Source organism: Pteronotus mesoamericanus, unplaced genomic scaffold (genome assembly GCF_021234165.1).
Source record: "Pteronotus mesoamericanus isolate MK-2021 breed Mesoamerican mustached bat unplaced genomic scaffold, CSHL_Meso_final contig_24, whole genome shotgun sequence".
NCBI lineage: Eukaryota > Metazoa > Chordata > Mammalia > Chiroptera > Mormoopidae > Pteronotus > Pteronotus mesoamericanus.
In genome coordinates this window covers 7,293,188-7,319,252 of record NW_026555100.1, presented here as the reverse complement: position 1 = coordinate 7,319,252, position 26,065 = coordinate 7,293,188, and the positions used below count along the sequence as shown (strand labels likewise).

The 26,065-nt window shown below is 52.8% G+C and overlaps 1 protein-coding gene across 2 annotated transcripts in view; it reads left to right on the top strand.

Annotated features, from left to right (window-relative positions):
- CDH23 (cadherin related 23) overlaps window positions 1–26,065 on the top strand; it is a 363,213-nt gene that overhangs the window by 199,194 nt on the left and 137,954 nt on the right. For both annotated transcript variants that reach the window (XM_054572651.1, XM_054572650.1), the window contains exons 11-13: window positions 1,532–1,537; window positions 3,434–3,583; window positions 4,034–4,192. In XM_054572651.1, the coding sequence (XP_054428626.1) occupies window positions 1,532–1,537; window positions 3,434–3,583; window positions 4,034–4,192 (315 nt within the window). The remainder of the gene's footprint in view (window positions 1–1,531; window positions 1,538–3,433; window positions 3,584–4,033; window positions 4,193–26,065) is intronic.

The following is a 26,065-nucleotide window of genomic DNA, read 5'->3' as shown; positions in this document are numbered from 1 at the left end:
TTACAGGCCCCAATCCAGACCTACTGAATCAAATATTCCTGAGGGAGGGTGGCAAGCTGGTTTAACAAAGCCTCCGGGCGATTCGGATACACCCTAAGGACTGAGAACAAGCTTAAAGCCACTTCCTCCACCTGGCATCTCTTCTCCGTGAGCCCGTTTTCCTTCCCTTCATTCCTAAAGTCAGTTCAGAACCCCCCTTCCCTGGCGGCCTCCCCTGCTTATATGCTCGCCTACCGGCGAGCTCTTAGAGTCGCCCCTGAGTGTTCAGCGTGACCGGCTCCATTTGCTCTGCTTCCTCATATTGCACTGGCGCTGCAGCTGGCGGATGCCAGCATTAGGCCCTGACTCCGCTTCCTTTGGCCTGAAGGCACCCCATCCTGGGAGCTGTCCTCGCTGTGCCGCCAGCCACCCGTGCAGCCTTGCTTGGCTCGTTCAACCTCTCTGAACCTCATTTCCTCTGGAGGGGCTTACCAGCTACAGCATTCTTTCATCTCCACCCTATGGCCTGTGGGAAGCGGATGCACAGTAATGGGTGAGAAAAAACTGCTGAAGCCCCATCGCTTTCTGAGCACCTACTGTGTGCCCACTCCCGTGTGGGCTTACGCTGCCTGAGGCATGGTCTGGGGCCTCAGTAGGCTTTTGACATTCCACAACCTCAGAGGGTCATTCTGTGGTTATTCTGAACAGTGCCTGGCAAAGAGTAGATGCCCACTAAATGTGTGTTGTGTTGTTGGTTTTTAATACGATCATCTATTTGTATAGTTATGAAATAATCTCCAAGATATAGCTTTAAGTGAAAAAAGAAAACTCCAACATAGAGCAATGTGTATAGTGTGCTTCTGCTTGTGTCCAAAGGGGGAGGCGTTGATACACAGTGCTTGTACACGCGTGGTTTCCTGGGGAAAGAGACCCAAGGCTGGGGGTTGTGAGGCTCTTGGGAAGGCTCTCCCACTAGTGGCCGGAGCAGTGGAGAAAGGAAATGGTTATGTGCCCTTTACACTTTGAATTCTGTGAATGTTTTCTATGTCTGTGTTTATCATGTCTTTCACGTTTTCTGTGTTAGGAAATTTAAAACATGACAATGCTTGGGGTCATTTCCTGCAGGGGTTTTGCCCAGGCTCCTGGGAGTAGGCCATGGCCCTTCGTCTCCCAGCTGACCCCATCCCCCTTCCCACCCTCTCTGGGTGAGGACTCAGTGAGCTCGGGGAGACAGGAGCCCCGTCCTGCCTCCCCCTTTGTGGATGCGTACCTCTTCTTCTGTGTCCCTCCCCCTTCTCTATGTGTGGGGCTGCACCGACCTCCCAGTACCTCTGGCTGTGCACACACCCCCTCCCAGAGGCTATGGCCCATCAGAGACAGAGGGGGCTGTTCCTCTGGAGCAGGGTGTGTTCCTCAAATTTGTCTTGGTCCCTCCTCCTTACCCTGACCTTGGATCTCACCATCTTTTCTCTCTGGTTCCTTCCTCCTCTCCACATCTCTCTGGCTCCTCCTCTGTCTTCATATCCTTTGACTGACCGACTCCCGCTGACAGAACTTGGTAAGTGAGCCTGGGGGGGCGTGGCGGGCTCCGAGGGGAGGGGCCTTCCCAGGGGGTGCTGCTCCACCTGCCTGGGCACAGCTCAGCCTGTTCCCACTCTCTCAGGCCCCCAGGTCCTGTGGCGGAGGTGCCTGGGCCCAGGGGAGGGAGAAGGATTGGTGTCACCTGCTCAGAGCTGTCACACTCCGCCAGCTTTGGCTATTAGCGCCCCTTCGGGCATTTAATTGATCCCCTCCATCTGACAATGGATTCCACACCAGGGAGAACTGGAAACTGCACGGCCCAACAGGGCCAGGGGAGCGTTGCCTGCACAATCTGTGGGAGCCACTCCAGGCTGGGGGCTGTGGAGGCCCTGCTGCTGGCCTGGACCCCAAGGTTGGCAGGAGAGGCTACGAGAGCTGCCGTCCCACCTCCCCCTTCAAACCCACTGAACCAGGAACAGGGCGCAGGTCTGCTTCCAGGCTCTCAGGAAAGGCTCACTACAGGAAGTGCTCTTGTTTTGCCAATTTGTAGTTGTAAATGGAAAAAACTCAAGAGACTGAGGGGTAAATGTTAACATGCATTCATTCCACAAACGTGCTTGAGCACCTGTGGGGTAGCGCGAGGCTTAAGAACCTGGTGGCCTCTCGGGCTTTGCCAAGGGTGTCACTTCCAAGCTTCCAGGTTGCCTGGCTGCACCCTTCTCTGCAGGAACAGGTTCCAGAAGGGAGCCCCTCAACACCCTTGGGCAACCAAGAAGAGAGGCATGCTTCCCTTTCTAGCCCCCAGTTTTCCACACAGATATGCACACAGATGGGGTGCGCTGGGCACTGGGCCAGGGGCAGGGGACACAAAACAAGCAGGAGGGCCCCGGGAGCCCGGGTCAGTAACCTGCTGGGCATCTTCAGCTGGGGTCGGGGGGAGGCTCTTGACTGGTCAGTTGCAAACCATGTGCCGCCTGCCTAGGTTGAAGGGGGGTGGTATTTGAGGGTTATCCCCCCTTTTGTGCGGGAGGTTGAAGAAGCTGAATCACTTTCTGAGCAGACCACCCTCGGGCCACGTCTCCCATCTTCAGCGGAGGCTCCCCCCCCCCCCCCCCCCATTCTGGGGACTTGGCCAACATGGAGATGTCACACCCTTTGTGTGAGGATGAGCAGGCGGTGTCTGAGGGTTCCATGAGCCCTGACCATGGTTAGGATGATCAGAAACACCTGGCTTAGAGTGAGTGCCCCCTCCCCCCACCTGAAACTGTAGACCGAAACTAAGCTGCTGGGCCTTAACAGAACCTGCAAGGCTGTGGTAGCCCTGGCTGTCTTGGATCCAGTGTTCTCAGGCCACCAAGGGCTGGCCACCATGTGGGGGATACGGGGGTTCACTTTGCCAGTCAGTCTATGGGATTATTCCCATTCCACCTGTAAGCAAGCCATTGTTCTCCATTACCAACATGTTCTAGAAAGAGGACAGGGAAAATGGTGTCCTGCTCTGTCTCCCGTTCCCTCTCCTGTCCAGGCCCACTGTAGACATTTGCTTCTCTCCCCTCCCTTTCAATCTCTCTTCCATCTTCCTGACGGGTTTTATGGCTAGAAGATCCCTCTCTAGGTGGGGTCACTGGGACAGAATAAAAGGAGCAGGAGATGGAAAATGAACAAAACTACCTGCAAGGGATATTGTGGGCATCCGACAGGGTGATGAAGGGAAAAAGCCGGAGGAGATTCCCAGAGGGCCTAGACATGGGCAGGGGAGGGGCCAGGGTCATTCAGTGGAGGCTGGGGGCACTGAGGGGTGACAGCCAGGCCAGCCCTGTTCCCGCCCCTTATCCACCTTCTGTGCCAAAGCAGCTCTGCCCCTCCAGCTGTGCTTCAGGACTCAGCCTCCTGTGCCCCTTCTAACTGGTTTTTCCTCCATTCTTTACCCCAGGGCCTGAACAGCATGTTCGAGGTGTACCTGGTGGGGAACAACTCCCACCACTTCATCATCTCTCCCACCTCTGTCCAAGGGAAAGCGGACATTCGCATCCGGGTGGCCATCCCCCTGGACTACGAAACAGTGGACCGCTACGACTTTGACGTAAGGCCCCTCTCACTATCTTCCTGGCTGGGTGGGGCGAGAGCATTCCCTTAAATTACCCTTCCCACCTCTTCCCACCCTTCCCTGTGCCTCGGACTCAATGACCCATGGCAGGGGCTGGGCTGAGCCTCCCCTTTTCAAGGACAACCAGGAAATGTCCAAGAATTGAGTGGAATTCTACCAGGCACCATCAAAGCCTCAGGAACCTGTCAGGAGCACTCTTGTCTTGTCCAGATACTGCCAGCAGAACCAGTGGACCCCTCGCCCTATGACCAATGATGGAGGGACTCACAGTTGATGGAGGGACTCACAATAGCACACACCATGAATGGGCAGTGGCTAAGGCAGGCGTTCTGGGTTAGGACCAACAAAGACCCTTGGGGGAACTTATGGGGATGGAGGCTCCAGGAGCACGTGGGAGCTTACCTGGTCCCTGTTCTATGCACACAGCTCTTTGCCAATGAGAGTGTGCCCGATCACGTGGGCTATGCCAAGGTGAAGATCACCCTCATCAACGAGAATGACAACCGGCCCATCTTCAGCCAGCCCCTGTACAACATCAGCTTGTATGAGAATGTCACTGTGGGGACCTCTGTGCTCACAGTTCTGGTGAGTCCCCACTCTCCTGCTGGGCCACTGAGTTCTGGGGCCAACCATGGGGAGGCAGCCAGAGGGATGTTGCCCAAGGAGCCTGGGCACTCAGGGCGGGGGTGCCCCAAGCTCTCAGAGGTTGTGGTGTTGGTGTATGAAAGCATCTGGACTCTCTTCAGTGGGCTCCCTTGGCCAAGGTGCAATGTGGAAAAGTGGCCAGCATGAGGAAGGATGAGATTGGGCCAAGGATGCTTTGGTTTCCTGCTTTGTCTATGAGAGGGACAACACCTGGATGGGCCAGGAGCCCTGGAAGCATTTTCTAATGGGAAAAGGTGCCAGCCGTCTCTGAGGAGGGTGGCTCCCCACCCACCACCACCCTTGCCAACCTGAGCACAGGAGCTAGGGAAGGAATGGGCTGCCTTTGGTTTGGACTTTGAATATGGGGCCCTTCCCAGGGTCCATTTGTATCAAACTCTTGGTTTCAAGGAACAGAACAAACAAAAAGATTGACTCATGTAGCTCAAACGTATGAGTGGTTTCAGAAATGGCTGCATCCAGGCATTCAGCTGAGCAGGAATTTGACTTCAACAATAGGCTGTTTGTCTGTATTGGCAGAGAGGGACACCAGCCCCTATAGGCTTGCTTCTTACCAATTTATCAACCCTATTGGGGGAAAAAAAAACAACCCTGTTTTTCAGTAGTTCCAGCAAAAGTCCCAGAGTTGATTTTCATTGACCCAGCTTTTGGGGCCCTCTTAGAGCCAGTCATCATGAGTCTGATATACTAGAGACAGCTCATACTCGCCACAGTGGAGTGAGGGGTTGGGGTCAGCCCATCCAAATTAAATGGACAGAAAATAGGGAGGGGCTATATCAAAGGAGTCTGATAGAAGAAAAAAGGGGATTGATTGCTGAGCAGATCAAAGTGGTAGATGTGTGTTACACAAACCCAGAGTCTTGCCCCATAGTAGGTGCTCAATAAATGTTAGAGTTTTACTCACTGCTGCCCCCACCCACCCACACTGAGGCCCCCGGAGTCCTTCTATTTCTTGTTCGATCCTCACGCCAAGCATAGACGTTGCCTGCTGATTCCAGGCCCTCTACTCCAAAGTGTGTTTACTCTGCAGACAGATGGTATGAAACTGTATTGAGCCCCCAGGCCCTTCTCATCTGACAGTTATTAATATTTCAAACAGATGTTTAGCTAGGCAGGCCATCAGACATCAGGCGTAAACAATACGTCTGCTGTGGCTGTTTGCTTCCCCCCGCTTTCCCAGCCTGTGGCTTCACAAGGTGCTCTCTGCAGTCAGTCACCTGGTACTTGAGGTCCCATGGACCCTCTGGCAGCCCCTAGAGGCTGGGCCTTCTGGACCCAAAGAAAGTGTCTTCAGCCCTCTAGTCACCTTTGAATGTCAGGGTGAAGGGACACCCAAGCAGCCTGTGCTTCAAGATCTCACAAGGGGAGGAAGCGCCACCCCCCAGGCCTCGGGCCCTGTGGCAGAGAGTTCAAATATCAGGTCCAGGCTTGGAGCGAGTCTGGGGATTCCTTCCTGGAATTCTTGCCGGGACAGAAGGTCTCACTTTTCAGACTCACGTTAACCGTGGCCCTGGGAACGGGTTGAGGGAGCCTGGGGAGCAAGGGTAGGGTATGTCGGAAGGCACACCTTTTGTCCGGTGGCCAGCGGCTGGTGGCAAGGATCAGGAGTCAGGTCCGATCCCATCTGGGGTTGGCACTGGAGAGGAGGTCTTCCAACTGGGTTTCCTCAAGCGCTGGAGCAGTTTCTAGGCCCGTGTGGACCCTTGCTGAGTGCCCAGCACCCCATCTCCAGTTCCTCTCCCAGGCCCCTCAGGATGTTTAGCAGATGAGTTCAGCCTCCTCTTTGGCTGCCTGAGGGTCTCTGGCCAGCCTCTCGTTCCTGAGTGTGTCTGTCCAAGCCTTGCCCACGTCCTTCTCAGTCCTCTCAATCCTCCAGCCCCAGGATTTGTGGAATCGTGCAGACGAGGCACGAGGGAGTAGTTTCTCGCAATGATAAGCTCCAGCACCAGGGTTGTGCACCTAAAGGGGCTCAGGATAATCTAAAGTGAACAGAGTTGTGGGCCTTGGTCTCCCTGCCTGTGCTGTGTGCTGGTCTGTCCGGGTCACCCCTAAGAGCCTTTACAGCCTCATGGGCATAAGGGGCATGAGCCCCGCCCAGGCTGCTATGAGAACCATGGATGCGAAAGCCTCTCCTATGTAGCCCCCCACCCGCCGTCACCTCCAACCTCCCAAGGCGCTTCCAGAGCTCCCAGCAGCAGCAAGTCTTGTGGCCACACCGCCCACCCCCACCGCCCTACTCTCCCCTCCCCCACCCCGCTATTCTCTGCTCAGACCCTGGGTCAGCCTGACCTCTCCACCTCCTTTGCTGCAGGAGGGGCTGAAGTTATAGCTGCCTGCTCAGGGACTGTGAAATTCCTTCTCCCTGACCTTTACTGGGATGTTATTTAAATGTTTCATGGGCAGTTGTGTCAGGGAAAAATTATGAAGAAAAGGAAAATGTTTTAATTTGCATTGAAGCCTGCTGCAGGGGGCCTCGCCAGCCCCCACCCCAGGCATGGCCCTGTTCCAGTGGCTCATTGACTGTTCTGGGGGAAGAACGCAGCTTCATAGTGGCACTGGGGAGCCAGAATACAAGGGGGCTGTCGCCTCCAGCCTGGACATCCCAGCTGGGGTGGAAGGGCGGGACCTTCTCACCTCCCCGACCCTTGGACCTCCCCCAGCCCAGGCTTTGAGGTCCTTGCAGTCCCTGTCATCACAAAATGAGTGTCCGCTGGAGGAGGGGGAAGAGTGGGGACCTGGAGTTCGAAGGCTTGATCTTAGAAATGACTCCTTGGATGACTTGGGCGGAAGCTGCTTCCCGTAGCAGCACCTCATCTGTAAAGTGAGCAAGATGGGTTGAAATATGCCTGCGGTCCTTCCTAGACCTAGTGCCCGGGGCAGTCCCGCCCAGAGGCAGGAGGAGAGCCGAGGCGCCCTCTGAGGACTGCTGCTACTGTTGCCACTGCTCCTGTAACAGCTGTTTTGAGAGCTGTCTGTTATTGAGGACTAGCCATAAACCACGTACTTGAATGTGTCATTTCCAGCCTAAGTAGATGCTGTAGTTCTCATTATACAGGTGAGGAAACTGAGGTTTAGGGAGATTAGGTAACTTTCTCGGGTTCCACGGCTCATAGGCGGTTGAACTGGAATTCATAAAAAGGCTGCCAGACCCAAAGCCACAGGCTCTTAGCCACTAGGCTGCCTGGCTGAAAGGCTCTGCCCTGGATCTCTGAGCCTGTCTCCTCAGTAATGTTCGGAGCTCAGGGCACAGAGGGGAACTGGAAAGTGCTCTGTGCAGGACCCATGTGGACAGGCCACATGGTCGCTCCAGGGCTTCTGTCCCTGGGTGACATTCTGGACCCTCAAGAACCTCTAGCACCATCAGGTGACTTTCCAGCTCTCTAGGCCCCAAGCTGCTCAGGGGTCAGAGCCAGGTGAGTGACTTTTTATTGATGGGACAACCATGTCAGGAGGACCGGGCACTTTGCCCAGTGAAACAGGAGCCCCAAGGCAGCCCCAAGCTGTCTTCACTAGGAGAGGCTTCCTGGAAAGAGGGGGTACAGGGCGAATGTCAGTGGCAGCTGGCCCTCTGAAGGGTGACCACACAGGGGAGGGATGTGCAGGGGTGCGTATACCCGTATAGGGGGTGCAGCATGTTTGTGGGGGCCGTGTGTGCACGCGCATGCACAGGAATGCTCCTGTGTCTGTGCACGTGCCTGTGTGTGCAGCTGCATGCACTCAGGGGGGTGTGTATGTAATACACGCACTCGTGTGTGTGCAGGTTCCTATGTGATGTTGGTGGCTCCCCATCTTCTAGGTTATGTGGCCTGTTCCTTTCTCATGTCCCCAGGCTGCTCTGATTCTCACCTTCCAATCCCGCCTCCTCTCCTGACAGCAGCACTCAGGTGGGAAGACCATGGGGTGTCCTCCTGGGATTCTGCTGGGCTTGGGGCAGCCCCACAGCCTGACCAATGGGTACATCGGGCCTAGCGGGGTTAGCGGGTACCATTAGACAGGAGGAGAATACTCAAGCCATTCATCTATTCAACAAAATATTTTGAATATCTACTGTGTGTCAGGCACGTGACCCTGAGGACACAGTGTTGCTGTGAGTCTTGCCCCCATGAAGTTTACTATCTCCTAAGAAAGCCTGAGGTTCATACTAAATCTTTATGTTAAGTATTACGTGCTCCTACGGATAGATCAGGAAGCTATGCATACTTCCAAGGGCACCTGACCTTGACTGGGGCCAGGGGAGGCTTCCCTGAAGAAGTGGCAATTGAGTAGGCATTAACAGGGGAGCAAGAGGCGGGGGAAGCATGTGCAAAGGCCTGTGGCTGAAACCCAGTGAGGGGGATGTGCTGTGCAAGGAGGCAGAGTCCTGCTCTTGTGAAGCATATGGGGCTCAGCTGTCTCTTCCTCCTGAATTGCCGCCTACCCCAAACACAACCGCTGGGCTGCTGTATGGACAGTGGAGGTGTCCTGTGTCCATCGCCCACATTCTCTTACTGACTCCAACCTGGCAACCCATGGCAGGCATTTGGGAAACAGTGGGCAGAATTTGTACTTGGGATGTGCAAAGAGCCAGCCTGGCCTCTGGCAGTAGAGAGCTCATGTCCCCAGATTTTAGTTCTGTGTCCCTGGGGCAGCGAGAGGGGGTGCTGAGGTGGAACAGGAGCCAGGAGGGAGGTTACCCGTGGGGCAGGTCTTACTGCGCTCCAAGGCCTCTTCTCCCCGCTTCGGGAGGCAGAGCACAGCAGGAAAGGCAGAAGATGGACCATCAGACTGGACAGGATTCTTCTCCAGGGAGAGAAGTCAAAGCAAGAAGAAGAGGCATAGAGGAGCCCTGACTGAGCAGGCCTGGGCACCAGGATGACCTCCTCACAGTCTGCTCAGCCCAGGCAGGACAGAGCGGCCTCGCGGAGCTGGAGGGAGTGCCTCCTCTCCTCGCCTCCCCGGCCCTCCTCCAGCCTGTCCTGGGAAGGCTTGTACCACCTTGGACAGGGTCCATCGTTCTCTGGGACTTGGTTTTCTTCCCATGAAGTGGGAGATGTTGTGCCTGCCCAGCCTGCATGGCTAGATTGTAGGGAGACCCCCTTGTGGTGATGTGGGTATAAATTCAGGGTGGAGCAAAAGTAGCTTTACCATTGTTCATATGGAAAATAATACAATAATTAATAAATAATAGCAAAGAATAAATTGTTTTGTATACTCACAACTGTAAACCTACTTTTGCCCCACCCTGTCTTTAAGGGCTGACAGACTGAAAGAGTGTTTTATTATCATTAGCCTTAGCGGGCCCGCATCTGGCCGCCCTCCACCCCTTCAGCCCGTGTGGAAGCGCAGCTCTGCTGAGGTGGGACCTTGACAGGCCACTGTGCACGTTTCCTCCTCTCTGACCTGGGAGAGACACCTTGATAGGATCCTGTGTGGGAAGGTTGTTGCGAGAGTTGAATGGAACAGGCCGTGAAGTCACTGAGCGCAGAGCCTGCCCGGGAACACCCTCCGGATATATCAGCGAGTCATGTGGAGCTCCTGGCTGAGCCTCTGTGGAGTGGGGACCCCACGCTCAAAGTCACGGCCCTGCCCTGGGCAGCCATGTAACCTGGGTGACCCTCGGGGAGCCCCAGTGTCCAGCCATGACGTGAGATGATTGGGCCTCTGGCTCCGTGAGACTCTAATTCCAACTCCTTGTGCCCACAAGGAACGGGGCGTCGCTCTTTGTTTAGGTTCACTACCTATGACACAGACATGCGTCCTCCCCTTTGAGGATCCCTCACTCACCCGCTGGCCCCCAGAGCTCCCTCTCCTGCCCTGTCTGGAGGTTTGGTGAAGATGCCCAAGGCCTTCACCTGCTGCTCATAGAGCTAAGTGGCTTTTCCTCCTGGTCGTCCCTACCCCCGCCCCAAATCAACAGAGGCAGCCCTGCCGCTTGTCCCCTTCTCTCCCTACCAGTAGCAAATACCACTGACACCAAAAGGGAAAGTTGTGTTGTGATGTCGCTGCCCCAGCCTCAGGCCTGGTGGATGTAAAACGCTGTCAGCCTCTCCCCCAGCGCAGTGCGCCTGGGGCTCCCTCGTCGCGCAGGGGACACCCACACGCACCCCGCCACGTTGCTGAATGCAAGGAATCTAACATGGGCCTCGCCTGGGTCCTGGGAACCTGATGTCCAGCCAAGTGATCAGGGAAGGCCAGTCCCCTGTGTCGGCCTCATGTGGTGCTTGCTGGTCCCTCTGGTCCCTTGCAGAAGGGTGTGCTGCCCTGCAATGTGAGGGGACACCTCTCAGCTGCATCAGACCCTGCAGGAGGAAACCTTGGCTGGGAAGAAGGCTTGGAGACCAGGGAGATCCAGGTTGGGCTTCCTGCTTTCGGGAAGTTTCCGGTGGAGTGGGGAGGGAAGGACACTATCCACGAAATCCCCCATACGAGTGGTGAGAGCAGCCAGGGGAAGCGAGGTACCAGGTGTGCAGGTGAGCTGGTGAGGAGGGGGAAGACCTCAGAGAGAGTGGGCTCATGCTCGTCACCAGGGGGAGGGCTACTTATGAGGCTCTGACCCTGTCTCCAGTGTTCTCTCTGGAGATGATGATAGTATCTGTCCCATAATTAAGAGAAACAGGGTTTTTTAGAACACTTGGCACATTAGAAAGTACTGGGTAAATGACAGCTGTGATTGCTAGTGCTATTGTTGGTATTCTTATCCGCATGAAGGCTCTCTCTGATTTGGGGGTCAGTGGCTCTTAAACTTGGCAGATGAACGCCTGGATTGTTTGCCTTTGGCTCCGCCTTCACTGGACACCACGTCCTCTGAAGTTGACGCACTGGTTGAGTTCTCGTCTGTGACCAACCCTGGGATTCTAACAGTCAGGCCCCAGCCTCAAGGAGCAGAGGACAGAGAAAGGCTGCGTAAGGGCATAGGAAGGACCAAGACTCTTAGACACAGATGTGACAGGTGGGTTGGCTCTGTGGGTGTGCAGCCTGGGTATTTGCTTAGAGACCTGAACTTAGAAGGCCCCACACTTGGTTTGATGCTCTGCTGTCACCATCTTGAAATTCTTAATTTTTGAACAAGGGGATCCATGTGTTCATTTTGCATTGGGCTTTGCACATTACGTAGTTGTCCTGACTATAGGAGCCTCAAGGAACTTGGTGGTTCTCCACTGTTTTCCTCCGTTCGCACATTCAGTCAGCACCCAGCTTGCTTTGTGCCACGCTCTGAGCAAGGGCCACGAACTGGGCTGTATAAAGCAACAGCCGTTTTCTTATGCTTATGGATTTGGTGGATCAGGATCATGGAAAAGGTTCAGCAGAGGGCCCTTCTTTGCTCCTCAAAATCTGAAAGTAACTGCAACAGCCAGAGGCTTCTCCTCCCATGCCTGGTGCCTGTGCTGGTCCAACTGGAGCACTGGCTCAGCTGCGTTTTTACCCGAGCACCTCCATGTGGCCTCTCCACATGGCACGGGCATCTCAGGCACAGGGATTCTGAGTGGAAGCACCTCAGAGGAGGCCTCTGGGGAGCCAGCATCCCAAGAGAGCCAGGCAGAAGCGGCATGACCGTTTCTGACCCAGCCTCGAAGTCACACAGCATCATTTCTGGTGAATTCTATGGGTTATAGTGAGTCAGTAAGGCAAGTTCAGATTCAAGGGAAAAAAGGCTATAGATGCTCCCCTAACTTTCAGTGGGAAGACTGTCAAAGAATTTACCCAAATGTAGGTGTTTTGCAGCCACTCAGAGTTCATTCCAATTCTATACCTTTAATGAGATGTCCTATGTGAGCACAGTGCTGGGAGACAAGACAGCAAGTCCCTCTCCTCCTCCTGGGTACTGTGCAAAAACAAGCAGAAGAACAGAAGGAGGAAACCCTTCAAACCCCATTTTCAGTCCAGAAAGATCTCTCCATGAACAGCAGTAGGAAGGGAGGGAGAAGGGAGGGAGAAGCGGTAGGAAGGGAGGGAACTTTACCTGGTGACCAGTAAAGTTCCAGGGCCCCAGGCCTCGGCTGGCACTCAGGGCCCTCGCAGTCTGGCCCTATGCTGCTTTCCAGCCCCCTGCCCACCACACCCCTCACTCCCCTTCCCTCCTGAGACTGTCCAAGGCCTGCTGACTGTAAGGGCCAGTCCATCAGCAGCCTCATAAGTAGCCCTCCCCCTGGTGACGAGCATGAGCCCACTCTCTCTGAGGTCTCCCCCTCCTCACCAGCTCACCTGCACACCAGGTACCTTGCTTTCCCTGGCTGCTCTCACCACTCGTATGGGGGATTTCGTGGATAGTGTCCTTCCCTCCCCACTCCACCGGAAACTTCCCAAAAGCAGACTCTCTCTGTTGCAGTGTTCCCACCCTGAGGTGTGCCGCACAGAACAGGTCTGACTCATAGAGTGCCCTTGAGCAGTAGACCGGATGCCTTCTGAGGGCCCTTCCTAGGTCAGGCAGGTCTGGGGATGCAGAACTCCCAGCCGAGGAACAAAGGCAGGGGTCTGGGCGGCACAACAGCCACCAGGTTCCAGGAACCCCTGGGCCTCCTGATCCTAATCAGGGCACGTGATTACAAGGTCAAGGCTAAAGTGCAACCAGCCCCTCAGCCTGGCTTACCGGACAGGTAGGCGGGAGCTGACCCTACTTCCTTGGCTGCTCCTGGGCAGGCCGGGAAGGGGGTGATGGGGGTCTCTCTGTGAGTCCATGTGTCTCCACTGCAGAAGCCTTCCCCACTGTCCCTCCCCGAGCAGGCCTCTGCACCCTCTTGGCACCCCCAGATGCCACTACCGTAGTCCTCCATCCAATGACTATTTACTGAAGGCCTGGAGTGATGGGTGAACAAGGCAGACGAACAGTCTTCTACATTTCACAGGCAGAAGATGAACAAAGAAATACAGCGGCTGCCAGATGGGGATAAGCGCCACGGGGGAAAATAGCCCGGCAGGGTGGGGAATGCCAGGGTGGTGGTGTTCCTCTGTCTCATCAGGTGGTCAAGGAAGGCAGGCCTCTCACAGAAGGTGACGTTAGACGGAGGGAAGCTGGGCTGGGGGTGGGCGATCTGGGCAGGGGTTACCCCAGGCGTGGGGGGCTGCAGGTGAAAGGCTTCCAGACCAAAGCTGGTGGTGTAGGTGGTCATGCAGGGAAGAGGAGGGAGAGGCGACCATCTAGGACAGCGAGCCCATCAGAGGTGACCGTGCTGGAAAGAGACTGGATGGATCACTTGAGCTGCAGGCTGGAGAATGGTAGGGAGAGGCCAGGTAGATGCTAGGAGACCAGGTAAAAGGTGCTGGCTCCAGCCACGAAGATGGCAGTGGAGCAGGAGAGGTGGAAATTTCAGGAGCACCGCCTGCCCCCTCCTCTCCCAGCTTACACAGGTCTGGGCGCTGGCTCCACGTTCTCCTCCCCAGGCCCAGCAAGGTATGTCCATCCCATCTGTGCCTGACTGCCAGGTGGGGCCGTGCACCTTTGCAACACCGAAGCGGGCAGGCAGCCCTGGGTTGGCCTCTTACCACAGTTTGGCCTTGGGCAATTTACTAGCTGTCCCTGGGTTTCAGTCCTCATCTGTAAAAGGGGGAGAATAATTCCCATCTCAGTAGCATTGGGGACTTGTGTGTGGAAACGTCATAGTCCCCAGCCTGCACAGAGGACTTGCTGTGTGCCAGGTGTCCATCCAGGGTTATCCGTGCTGTTCTAGGACAGTGGCCTCTCCCTCTTCTGAGAACATTGGTTCAACTTGAATCTATAATTGTACAATGCTGATGACAGAATTTGCAACAGTAACTATTAGTAGATCTAGGAGACGATAACATAACTTAATAGCAGGCCCCGTCCAGGGATTTTAGCAAAACCTAACAGACAGGTGAATGCAGGGAAGGGTGGAAGCTGGGCTCCTTCCAGGCCTGGGCTTTCCCCTTCCTGAGAACAGCCCCCTGGCCCCCCTCCCTCATGCTCTCTCTCCCCACTTCCTCCTGACACCCCTCACCACGGGCATCTTAATTGATCTCATTGTTCTCCAATCCCTTGAGACCTGAGACTCCAGCTGTGCTTAAACAGAACAAAATCTCTTCCAATTTCCCCACCGTTTAAAAGAAAATTGAATTCTTTATCTGCAGCCTGGGGAGGGGAAGAGGGAGGCTAGAGAGAGAGAGAGGCACCAGTAAATAGTATATGCGTCACCCCAGCCCTGCTCCCAAGCTGGCCTGGAAGGCCTCTGCAGACACACCCTCCCCCATCCTGGGGGTGTCGAGGCTGTACTTCTGGGCCCCTTTAATCTGCTCTTGGGTTCATCCCCAATCAAGGGGCGCGTACAGTGCCGGCCAGAGGCTGGGAGGAAGCTGAGCTGGCTGACGGTGATTGACGGTCTGAGTTCCTCTGTCTGTCAGGCCTCAGTGCTCCCCGACTGTGTTTATCTCTTTAATCTAAATATCAATCCGTAAACCCGAAATGGGATGGAATGAGAGGTAGGACAGGCGCTAAGGACAGAAAGAGACAGAGAAAGACAGAGACAGAGACACAGCTGGCTGCCGCCCGCCCGCCACCCTGGGCCTCTGGAGGAGCCCAGGCAGGGCCCGGGGGGTCGGGAGGCTGCAGAGGGCCGCCCTTGGCGGGCTCAGGCCCGGGTCAGCATGGAGAGCCGTGGCTCCCCACGCATGCCCCTCGAGTGGATTTTCCAGGATTTTCTTTAAGGCCTGACAGTTTCCAGCCATTTAGTCACTCAACTAATTAATTTTTGACAAATTGATCTGAAGCTCCATTGCCTGTTGAGTCTTTGAAGCCTCCCTCCCTGGATCCCCCATTCTTGGCAGGAGCGACTTTGTCTGCCACTGACCTTTGCCCCTTTTAAAGAAAAACAAAAACAAAAAACCCAAGTGGTGTTCATCACCACCCTGGTGAGTGGGTGTTGTGACCTTAGTAAATGCCAAGCATTTCACAGTATGTTATTCATCTCTTCTGTGCCCAGAGAGGTTAAGTAACCTGCTCAGGGTCAGCCAGGTAGTAAGTGGCCAAGCCAGGATTCAAACCTTGGTCTGTCAGGCGCAGAGCCCCTAGGCCTCCCTCCACTCGCCGGTCACCGTCAGGTGCCCGCCCCCCCACCCCCGCCCCAGGCTCCAGCCTGCTGTGGGAGTCAGCCATCTCCAGGGTCTGAGGAGGTGGGCCGAGTGCTGGCCTGGGAGGCGGGAGCCGTTCAGTCACTGGTGACCTTGAGTTCCCGGGGCTCCTCCATGTCGTCAACTGTAAAATGACAGTGCTCTGCTGGATGCCAAGGCCCCCTGTGGCAACATGTGTGACCACCTGCCCCCAGACTGTCATTCTTCTTCGGTGCCAGAAGCCCGGGGTCCCCTGCGCCCGGTGCCTGTCAGAGCCACCCTTCCGCTGGTTAGCTGCTCGTTGTTCCTGCACAGGCAGTTGCTCAGAGTCGCCAGAGCGAAGATAATGGACCCCCGGGTGAGGGGTCAGTGGGTAGCAACAAGAGAGGCCGGGGCCCGAATGAGTTCAGAAATGCTGCAAACCAAATGGCTGTACCAAGTCCGCCGGTGCCACATGCTGGGAAGGCTGTGAGCTCTGGGATGGGATGACAGGGGAGGGGTGGGCCCATGGCAGCCACCAGGCCTGGGCCTGAGAGCCTGTCCCGGGAGCAGTTGGGAGAAAGGCTGAGGGAGCGGAGAGGGGGGCGGGGCGGGGGTTGGCACAGAAGTGTGGGGAGAAATGGAGCTGGACCTGTGGGTTTGGGGTGGCTTAATCTTGCACAATCCCTGTAGGAGGGGACGGCAGCCGTGGCTTCTGCCAGCTTCATTCTGGAGTGGCTCGAAGCCCTGTATGCCCATTGGTTTATTTAGTGTTTTAAAAAAAATTTTTTTTTTAACCATGATCCGTGATAAAAATTACATTTAACTTCATGACCCAGGACACATACTCACACACATTCGTATCTAAAAAAACTTCCTTACTATATGCAGTAATACACTCTAGTATTTTCTGTTTTATCCTACATTTTATTTTTTGTGAGAACTTTTAAGATCTACTCTCTTAGCAACTTTCAAATATGCAACACAGTATCATTAACTATAGTCACTGTGCTGTACATTACGTTCTCATGACATTTGTTTTATAATTGGGAGTTTGTACCTTTTAACTGCCTTCACCCGTTTTATCCATTCCCACACCCACCTCTGATAACCACTAATCTGTTCTCTGTCTATGAGCTCAGTTTTGTTTTTGTGTGTTTTTTAGATTTTGCATGTATGTGAGATCATATGGTATGTGCCTTTCTTTGACTGATTTCACTTAGAACGTTGCTCTCAAGGTCCAGCCATGTTGTTGCAAATGGCGGGATTTCCTCCTTCTTTGTGGCTGAATGATATTCCATTGCACGTATTCACCACATCTTCTTTATCCACCCATCCACCCATCCACTGATGGGCCCTTGGGTTGTTTCCTTATCTCGGCTGCTGTAAATAATGCTTCAGTGAACATGGGGGTGCAGATATCTTTTTGAGTTAGTATTTTCATTTTCTTCAGATAAATAGGCAGAGGTGAAATTGCTGGGTCATATGATAGTTCTATTTGTAACTTTTTGAGGAACCTCCATGCTATTTTCCGTAGTGGTTGCATGAGTTTACATTTCCGCCCTCAGTGCATAAGAGTTCCCTTTTCTCCACCTCCTCATCTCCTTAACATTTGTTATCTCTCTTTGTTTTTCCATAATAATCATTTAAATAGTGTGAAGTGATATCTCCTTGTAGTTTTGATTTGCATTTCCCTAATGATTAGAGATGTTGAGCCCCTTTTCATGTACCTCCTGGCCATTAGTATGTCTTTGGGGGGGAAAAAAAGTCTATTCAGATCCTCTGCCCATTTTTTTTTATTAGTTTGCTTGTTTTTTTCTATTGAATTGTATGTATATTTTAGCTATTAATCCCTTATCAGATATATGATTTACAAATATTTTCTCCACTCGAAGGTTGCCTTTTCATTTTGTTGATGGTTTCCTTAGCTGTGCAGAAGTTTTTACTTTGATATAGTCCCACTTGTTTATTTCTGTCTTTGCTTTGGTGGCAAATTCAACAAATCACTGCTGAGACCAATGTCAAGAAACTTATGGCTTGTGTTTTTCCTCTAGGAGTTTTATGTTTCTAGATGTTACATTCAAGTCTTTAATCTATTCTGAGTTAATCCTTACGTGTTGTGTAAGAGAGTGGTCCTGTTTCATTCTTTTGCAGGTGGCTGTCCAGTTTTCCCACCACCATGTGTTGAAAAGGCTGTCCTTTTCCCATTGTATATTCTTGGCTCCTTTGTCATAAATAATTGATCATATATGCACAAGTTTTTTCTGGACTCTCTATTCTGTTCCATTGATCTATGTGTCTATTTTTATGCCAACTCGTACTGTTTTATTTGTGATATAGTTTGATATTAAGGAGTGTGATACCTTCATCTTTGTTCTTCTTTCTCATGATTGCTTTGGCTATTCAAGGTGTTTGTGGTTCCATACAAATTTTAAAATTGTTTTATTTCTGTGAAAAATACCATTGGAATTTTGACAGGAATTGCATTGAATCTATAGATTGTTTTGGGTAGTAGAGACCCAATATTCTTATCAGAGAAGATAACAATATTCTTCTAGTCCATGAGCGTCGAATGCCTTTCCATTTATCCGTTGTGTCTTTCTCTACATCTTTCATCAATGTCTTATGGTTTTCACTCTGCTATTTCTATTTTATTCAACTAGATTTTATTTATTTAAGTGCTAGTCATGACCCATTAATTTAAATTGATTTTATGACCAATTAATGCATGGTTACCTAAGTTTGAACACCTCTAGAAGGAGCCTTCTCTGCTTTACTATGTCATGATAATGATATCAACTCCTGTTCCTTAAGTCCTCACTACTGGGAACAGGGTGGTAAAGACCCAAGATTCCAGGCTTAAAACTCTGACGTTTATTCTGACTCAGCCACTTCTGAACTATATTACTTTGAATAAGTTACTTGTATCAGCAATGACCCAATACAGCAAGCAGTGATAGAAGCCTTCAAAATAATTGCTTAGACAAGATCAAAGTATATTCTCTCCCATGTAAAAGTAGTTGGAGGGGCAAAAGCCTTGGGTGGCTCCTTCAGCTCTCTTCTCCCCCACTCCAAGAGCACAGCCCTCATCTTCACGGGCCTAGCTCGTGGCCAGCCTTCACCTCACATTCCAAGCTGCAGAATGCAGAAAACAAAGGAGGGCACCCCTCCCTCTTAAGGAGACTTCTTAGAAATGCATTGCAAAGGTCTGCTTTCATCTCATTGGCCAGAACTTAGTCATGTGGCAGTACCTATCTGCAAAGGAAGCTGGGAAGTGTAATATTTTAACCAGACAGCTTCTGTTAATTTGAGAAAGGGAGCATAGATGTTTGGTCTCTGCCAAGTAACTTCTGTGTGTCTTAGTTTCCTCTTCTGGAACATGGTCATGATGATAGTTCCTTATAGATTTGTTGTGGGGGATTCAATGAGATAATACATGTACAGAACTTAGCACAGTACCTGACACAGAGTAAGTACTAAACAAATAATAGGAACTAATATTAAGTGGCAACAAACTAAGCCAGTCACTCATGTTATCTCATTGAATCCCCACAGCAACCTTGTGGTGTTAGAAATTAGCCCCCTCGTTTTATAGATGAGAGCACTGAGGTTCCGAGAAGTTAGGTGTTTCCCAGAGTTTACACCTGTGGAAGGGGCAGAGCTCGGGCATGAACCTTATCCTTAGGATGCCCAAGTTCTTTCCCTTAACCATGAGGCAGCTCAGTCTCCTCATGGAGACTAAGCCCCTCCGTAACGGCCTGATGGAACTGTGGGGCCAAGAGGTACAAGGCGATGCAAACAGAACCCCAGGCCAGAGCTCCCTCTGCCCGCACAGCCACCTACAGAGGGTAGCCCTTACCCAAGGAGAAACAAGACCAAGACAAAAGACCCCTTTAGGCACTTATTATAACAAGACCTGCGAACTTGGAGTTGGAACATCAAGGTCTTTGATTCACTGAATGACCCTGGCCAAGCCCCTTTTCTCTGTGAGCCTCAATGCCTCCATCTGCCTAATGGAGAGAATGCTGCTGGACCCCACCCTCTTTCTGGGGACATTTTTAGAACAGTGTGGTCAGGGTGTGTTGAACTCCTTGGGATGCAAGTTTTTATAAATGAGATAGGCTGCTCACCTCTCGGTGCCTTTCTCAGTCTGTTAGAACATTCTGACTACTGGGAATGGGATCGGCCAAGAAATAGAGGAACCCAAATGTCTGTGGGCAGGGGTAGTTCTCAGGCACGAGTTTCCCAGCATGCCCTTCCTACGCTGCACTCACGCACACCACCTGAGCTGGACTGGCTCAGGTCAGTGAGTGGATGGGGCTGCAGCCTTCTGCTACTCTCAGAGATCATGGGTGATTTATAGTTTCTGCATCAGACTTTGACCTTAATTTCTTCTGTCGTTGTGGGGCTGTACAATTCATTAGGGACCCTCAGGCGGAGTGATGGAGATGTCAGGTGGGCAATCATGTGGGTATTTAATCTATCAGACGTGTGGCTTGCCATTTAGCGAGACAACAAGAGAATGTGGAATCAATACGGTTCATTAGTGAGTAGTACGTGCCAGGCCAATTGGTGCCCACCGATGGCAGCAAGCATGGGGGGCATGCCACCCACTTTCCAAGTCACCTTGGCGTGAGGACATGTCCTCGCTCGTGGGTGGGACCAGCCCACACCCAGGTGCCTCTCTCACCTTCCCACTAGAGCTGAAGCTGCCTGTTACATCCAGCCCCCGGAGGGGCAGGGGAGAAGAGGGAGGGCAGCAGACTCAGGGTAGAGCACAGCGGTGAGATCCAGCAGTGGGGGGAGGCGGTCCCAGCCATGGTTTGGCTGTACCCCCAGGGGGTTGATTGGACTGTCTTTTGCTCCTTCCATCTCTTCTACACATAAGGTCCCACTTAACTGAGCCTCAGCCACAGTGTCTGTCCCCACCCCTTTCTGGCACTCTCCCCTTCTCATCTGCTACCACATAATCCCAGCTTGATAGCTGGCCTCAGAGAGGTCCCGTGTCCCTTCTGATTGTGAATGTCTCATTCACCCCCAGCCAGCCAGCCACCTTCCCTCCCTCCCCCTGCATCCTGGGAAAATGGCTTTCTGCATCCCTGTTTTCTTTGTTTGGCGGTCAGACGTGATTTTTTTGTCACTCAGTTGAGTCTTCCTCAAGCCTAAGAGCATGAGAGAATGGACAGTGTCACGAAAGGGCTAGGAGTAGAATTGTTCTTTTTCTTTGCTTTGTGTGTGAATGAGTGTCAGACTGACTGGGGGACCCGGAGCCATTTGTAACTGTGGGGGCAGGGAACATACTGCCTGGCTCAGCCTCGTGCGCCCAGTGACTAGCCTGAGGCCTGTGTCTGAGGTCTGGCTTCCCCACAAGCAGACCCTGAGACAGGGGTTCTGGGGCAGGTAGTTTCCTTGGAAAGCGACTCCAAGAAACTCAGGTGGGAGTGGGAAGGGAGACAAGGTCACTGAAGGGGCATTGTGAAGCCAGTTACCACAAGTGGGGGCTGCTGGAGCTGGTTCCACTGGGAAATCTGGGGAAAGAGGCTGCACCTGAGCCGTCCCACCTCAGGACAATTGATCCATCCACTCCCAGCCCCCACTGAGTGAGGGCGGCTTCCGGGCACATAGAGAGACCCCATCATGACAACTACTTCCTTAAGGAAAAGGCCCTCAGGCTGAAAGAGGCGCAGGGAGCCCCTGGCAGCTGGAGGCAGCCAGGGGAGGGGGGTGTGGCACTGCATGGCACAGCTTCCTCCAGCCGGGCGCTTTCCGCATCCAGGAGAGGAGGATAGGTATTAGTATTTATCTCCTATCGCGGGAGCAGAAATGAAATATGATAATCCACATAAGTGTCTCAGGAGAATGCCCAGAGTCCAGTAAGGACTGAATAAGGGTGCGCTGTTGTTACCATTTTTGCCTTTATTGTCACTGGAGTCGCTTCATCTGTAAAATGGGATTGTGAACCCTGTCCTGATGGTTGTCTCAGCACAAATTAGGGACCAGTTATGTCCGGTTCCTTGCAGGGTGCCAGGCCCAAGGTAAGCAAGATGGTGACCTCAGTTATGCCGGTGATGTGACAGACCCCCACCCTGCTCCTCCAGGCTGACCCCCCGCATCTCCCCTCAGGGGGCCTGGAGACCACTGGGCAGCTGCCGGCTACCCTGACAGCCTTTGACATCCCCGTAATTGCTTTCCCACAATGACTTCTTTAAGCACAGAGTTGCTGGCCAGAGCAATTTGCTCCCCATCAATTTTTATTTCCAGGTTTTAAAATACAATAAAGAGAAAGAAAGAAGAGGATGGGGGAACTCAAGAACAACCACCGTGGCTGCGATAATGAACAAGCTGGGACCCCCACACCTGGAGAGCACCTGTCAGCCTGATTCCCCACAGGACTGACACGTTAATCCTTGGGGCTCAGGCCTGGCTCCCACCAGAGCACCGCCTCCTGCAGGGCTCGGTGCCGCTTCCCGCTTCTGCCACCTGGCTGATGGCTGGCGGTCGGCAGCCAGAAAGAGCACCATTAGAATTGGGAGTGGGAACACTAATACTAGCTTCCCTTGGGAATGTGGACCACGTGCCAGGCATCGGTCTAAAGCACCTTATGTGTAGTACCTTCCTTAGTCCTCACAGCCATCCCAATGAGCCAGGTAGTGTGGTTGGTCCCATTTTACAGAGGAGGAAACCGAGGCTTGCTGTGGATGTTACCGGAGTTATCCCTTCCCCTCTTCCTTTGGTCTCTTCTTTCTTCTTCTTCTTCCTCGTTTCTCCCCTCCTTCCTTTTTTCCTTTCCTTCTTCTCACCTCTGTATCTCTCCCTCCCACTTCCCTCCCCACTCTTCCCTCTCTCCCCCTCCTCCCTTTCTCGTGTGGCTCCGCCTGCCACCCCCATCATCATGCTGCCCGTGCCCTTCCCTCCCTAGAAGTCCCTCTACTCAGGATTTGCAGTAGTTTTGGCAACTGGCAGAAAGGACCTCATAGGTCCCTATATGTAATTTCCTCATTCAGTCATTCAGCCCCTATTTGTTGAAGGCTCCAGCACTGCAGATCCACGGGGAACAAGCCAGACTCAGTTCCTGCCCTCATAAAGCTCACATTCTAGTGGAAGGAGAGAGTCACTGACACTCGCCCAGATGCTCCTGCCAAAATCATGCTCTCCGCCCACCACCTCTGTCCGCCAGCCTGACCTCTCAGCTCCAGCTGAGTGCAGACACCTACCAGCGCATCCCTGGCCACCTTGTCCCAGCCCCCATCGCCTCTCACCACTCACAAAGACGACCTCGGCTCCTAGTTCCTGTCCCCGTTCCTGTCCCAGGAGTCTGTTATCCCAGCAGCGGCTGGAGTGTGCTTTCACAAATGTGAATGAATTCCTGTCTGCTGAGACTCCAGAGGTGGGAAGAGCCCCAGCCCATCCTGATCCTCCTGATCCGCCAAGGTTGCAGTTTGGTTGAGGGAGGGGGTGGGAAGGGAGGCATGCCAGAAATCAACTAATGAATGCAGAATCGACGTTTCTCTCTCCCTCTCCTTGCCTTTCTCTCTCTCAGATTGACTGATTGACTGATTGACTGATTGATTAATAAGAGAGATCTGGGAAGAGCGTTCCCGGCAGAGGGAACCCCAGATTGTGAGGCAGGAGGAGCAAGCTTGGCCTGTTAGGAACCTAAAGACTGAAGGGGGAAGCAGAGCAGTGGGGCAGTGGGTTACAGAGGAGGGGCGGAGCCTGGCCCACATCCACATCAGGTCTCAAGGTCAATGGCAGGCTGCTGGGATTTTGTCTTCGGTGCTTTGGGAGCCATCTAGGCTGGTGAGCGGTGTCATGTATTGCAAGATTCCCCCTCTGGCTCTGGTGGAAGAGGGGCTGTTGGTGCCGGGACAGAAGCGAGCAAACCCAGACCAGTCAGAAGGCTGAGCGCCTGCAGGCCCTGAGCCTAGTGTCACTCATCCCGCAGCTGGATGGCTAGCGCAGACACTGGGTCAGGCCCAGATCTTGTCCCATTTTGGTGGCATTTTCGTGATTCTGCACTTAGCCACAAATCCTCTTTGAAGCCCTTCTTGCCTGGTCTTTGTACTGCACCCCCCAAGGAGAAGCACATTTTTGATTCTCTGGGAGCCGAGAGTCCAACAGGGAGAGTAAAGAGACTTTTTCTATTTTTGAAGATGCTGTAGTCTTTGCTTTTTATTAAAGTGTAGTTGGCATACAATGTTATATTAATTTCAGGTGTACAACATAGTGATTCTACATTTTTATTCCTTATGATGTAATCACCGTGGTAAGCGTGGGAGCCATCTGTCACCATCCGTAGTGGTGATGAGGATATTGACCCTTTTCTCTATGCTGTGCATTACATCCCTGTGGCTATTTTTCCCTTCTAAGTGGAAGTTTGTGCCTCTTATTTCCCTTCACCTTTTTCACCCAGCCCCCCAACTCCCCTCCCCTCTGGCAACCATGGGTTTAGTCTCCGCATCTGTTTTTGTTGTATTTGTTCATTTGTTTTGTTTTGTTTTTAGATTTTACGTTGCTAAGTGAAATCATGTGGCTCCTTTATCAGCCTGACTTACCTCACTCAGCACAGCCCCCCTCAGTCTCTCCATGTTGTTACAAACGGCAGGATTTCCCCTTTCTTATGGTTGAGTAATATTTCACTGCATATATGTGCCTTATCTTCTTTGTCCACTTATCTGTTGATGGACATCTAGGTGGCTTCCATACCTTGGCTATTGTAAAAAATGCTGCAGTGAACATAGGGGTACATATATCTTCCTGAATTAATGTTTTTGTTTTTTGGGGTAACTACCCAGGAGTGGAATTGCTGGGTTGTATGGTAGTTCTACTTTTAATTTTTTGAGGACTCTCCATATTGTTCTCCACAGTGGCCACTCCAATTTACATTCTCACCAACAGTGTATGAGGGTTCCCTTTTCTCCACATCCTCGCCAGTACTTGTTATTTTTGTTGACTTTTGGATAATACCCATTTTGACAGGCGTGCGGTGGTATCTCACTTTGGTTTTGACTTGCATTTCCCTGGTGATTTGTGATGTTGAGCATCTTTTCCATATGTCTGGTGGCCCTCTGTATATCATCTCTGTAGATATGTCTGTTCGGATTCTCTGCCTACTTTTTAATTGACATGTATAGCAAAGAAGCTTTGACAAGTTCCATGGTGGCTGGCGGTTGGTTGTAGAGAAGACAGGCTTGAGAGAGATCCTGAGGCCTTCTCGTCCTCACCACCACAGCTGATCAGTGCTGTCTGCCGTGGCTCAGGTGTCTGTCCCGGGCCCGCAGGGGAACATGGGGGAAGAAAAGCCCCTTCTCTTTCTCCGCAGCCCCCAGCACCACTTGGGTCCCCACCCTTTCCTAACTGCCCTCCCACTCAGCTCCTCCACCCTGTCATGTGCTCTGAGCCTCTGTCCCTGGCCTCCAGCCCCAGCGTCCCCAGTGGCACCCTCTTTCCTAGGGCCTTCTACATTCTCAGGAGACCAAAACCAGGAGCCAGGGGCTCTCCTGAATGTGTCTTTCTTTCTGTGCTCCACAGCCTTCCCATGATCCCCTGCACCCCATGCTCACTCCCTGGCATCACTGCCCACCTGGAAAGCTCCCCTTCCATCCCCTACAAAGTATAGCCACCGTCATTTTCTCTCCTCCTAGAGGGTAACCGTTTCCCCCGCCCAGGGACCCATAAGCAGCAGCTTCCAGCCAAGCTTGCCTCTGACCCCTGGACACCCACCAGACAGTCACCCATCAACCCTGGCTTACTTCTCATTAGATAGCTTCCTTCTGAGATGATAGGGGAAACTGAGGCACCATGCATGTTTCCAGAAGTACGAGGCAGACCACATGATATTTCCTGGCCATTAGTTTTTACCCCTTATCCAGAGAAAAGCTGCAATCCTCACCTGTATCACCATGGGAGGGGATATGGGAACTGGGGAGAGAACCAGGCCTCACGGGTCTAATCAGGATGAGTGGACGCCATCACAGCCTCTGGGCCGCCGAGTTCCTCCAGCAGAGTCCCTCCTGCCTCCCGCCAGCCACCTCAGTTCCCAGAGCTTGCAAGAGTGCACTTAATCTCATGTAGTTTAAGGAGTTACTCAGAGGGGCTCAGCAAATGATGAATGTGGAAACCATTACCAGCAAAGCACCGGGGCTCCGTGGAGCTGTTTAAAAATGCATTCTCCCATGTAAATTTCTGCTCCATCAATCCTTATGACATGTCAAACATTGCTATTGTTTCCTGAACAAATTGTACCGTGTGCCCTTCTCTGCAGATTTGTGCATGGGAGCAGAACTGCTCGCCAGCGCCCGCAGCCTGCCGCCGTTGCTGGGGCTCAGGGCTGCTGGGGAGGCAGCTGGGCCCGCCTTGCTTCAGAGCAGAAGCCCCGTGCTGGGTGTCCGGGCGAGCGTGCGTGACGAGGGTGTGGGAGTGATTGAGTATGTGCCTGCCAGTTGCCAGCCTTCAGGGAGAGGCACACAGGTGGCTGGGGAGGGGCTGTGGAGGGGCCACAGGGGCTGAGATGCGGGGTAGGGATTGCTTGAGGTTGAGGGTAAGGGTTGCTTGAGGTTGAGGGTGGGTATGACTATGTGTTGGTGTGGTATGTAGCAGGACGGGGGTCCACCTGAGCCACAGAGAGGAAAAGAGAGAAGGTTTCTATGACAATATGTGGGGAGAAGGAGGTATGAGGCGCTGTCTGAGGCACGGAGAGGAAGAGAGAAAATGCCTGTGCTTGTGTCGACAGAGAAAGAGAGGTAAGGAAGTGTGAGGACATTGGAAGAAAGAAGACAC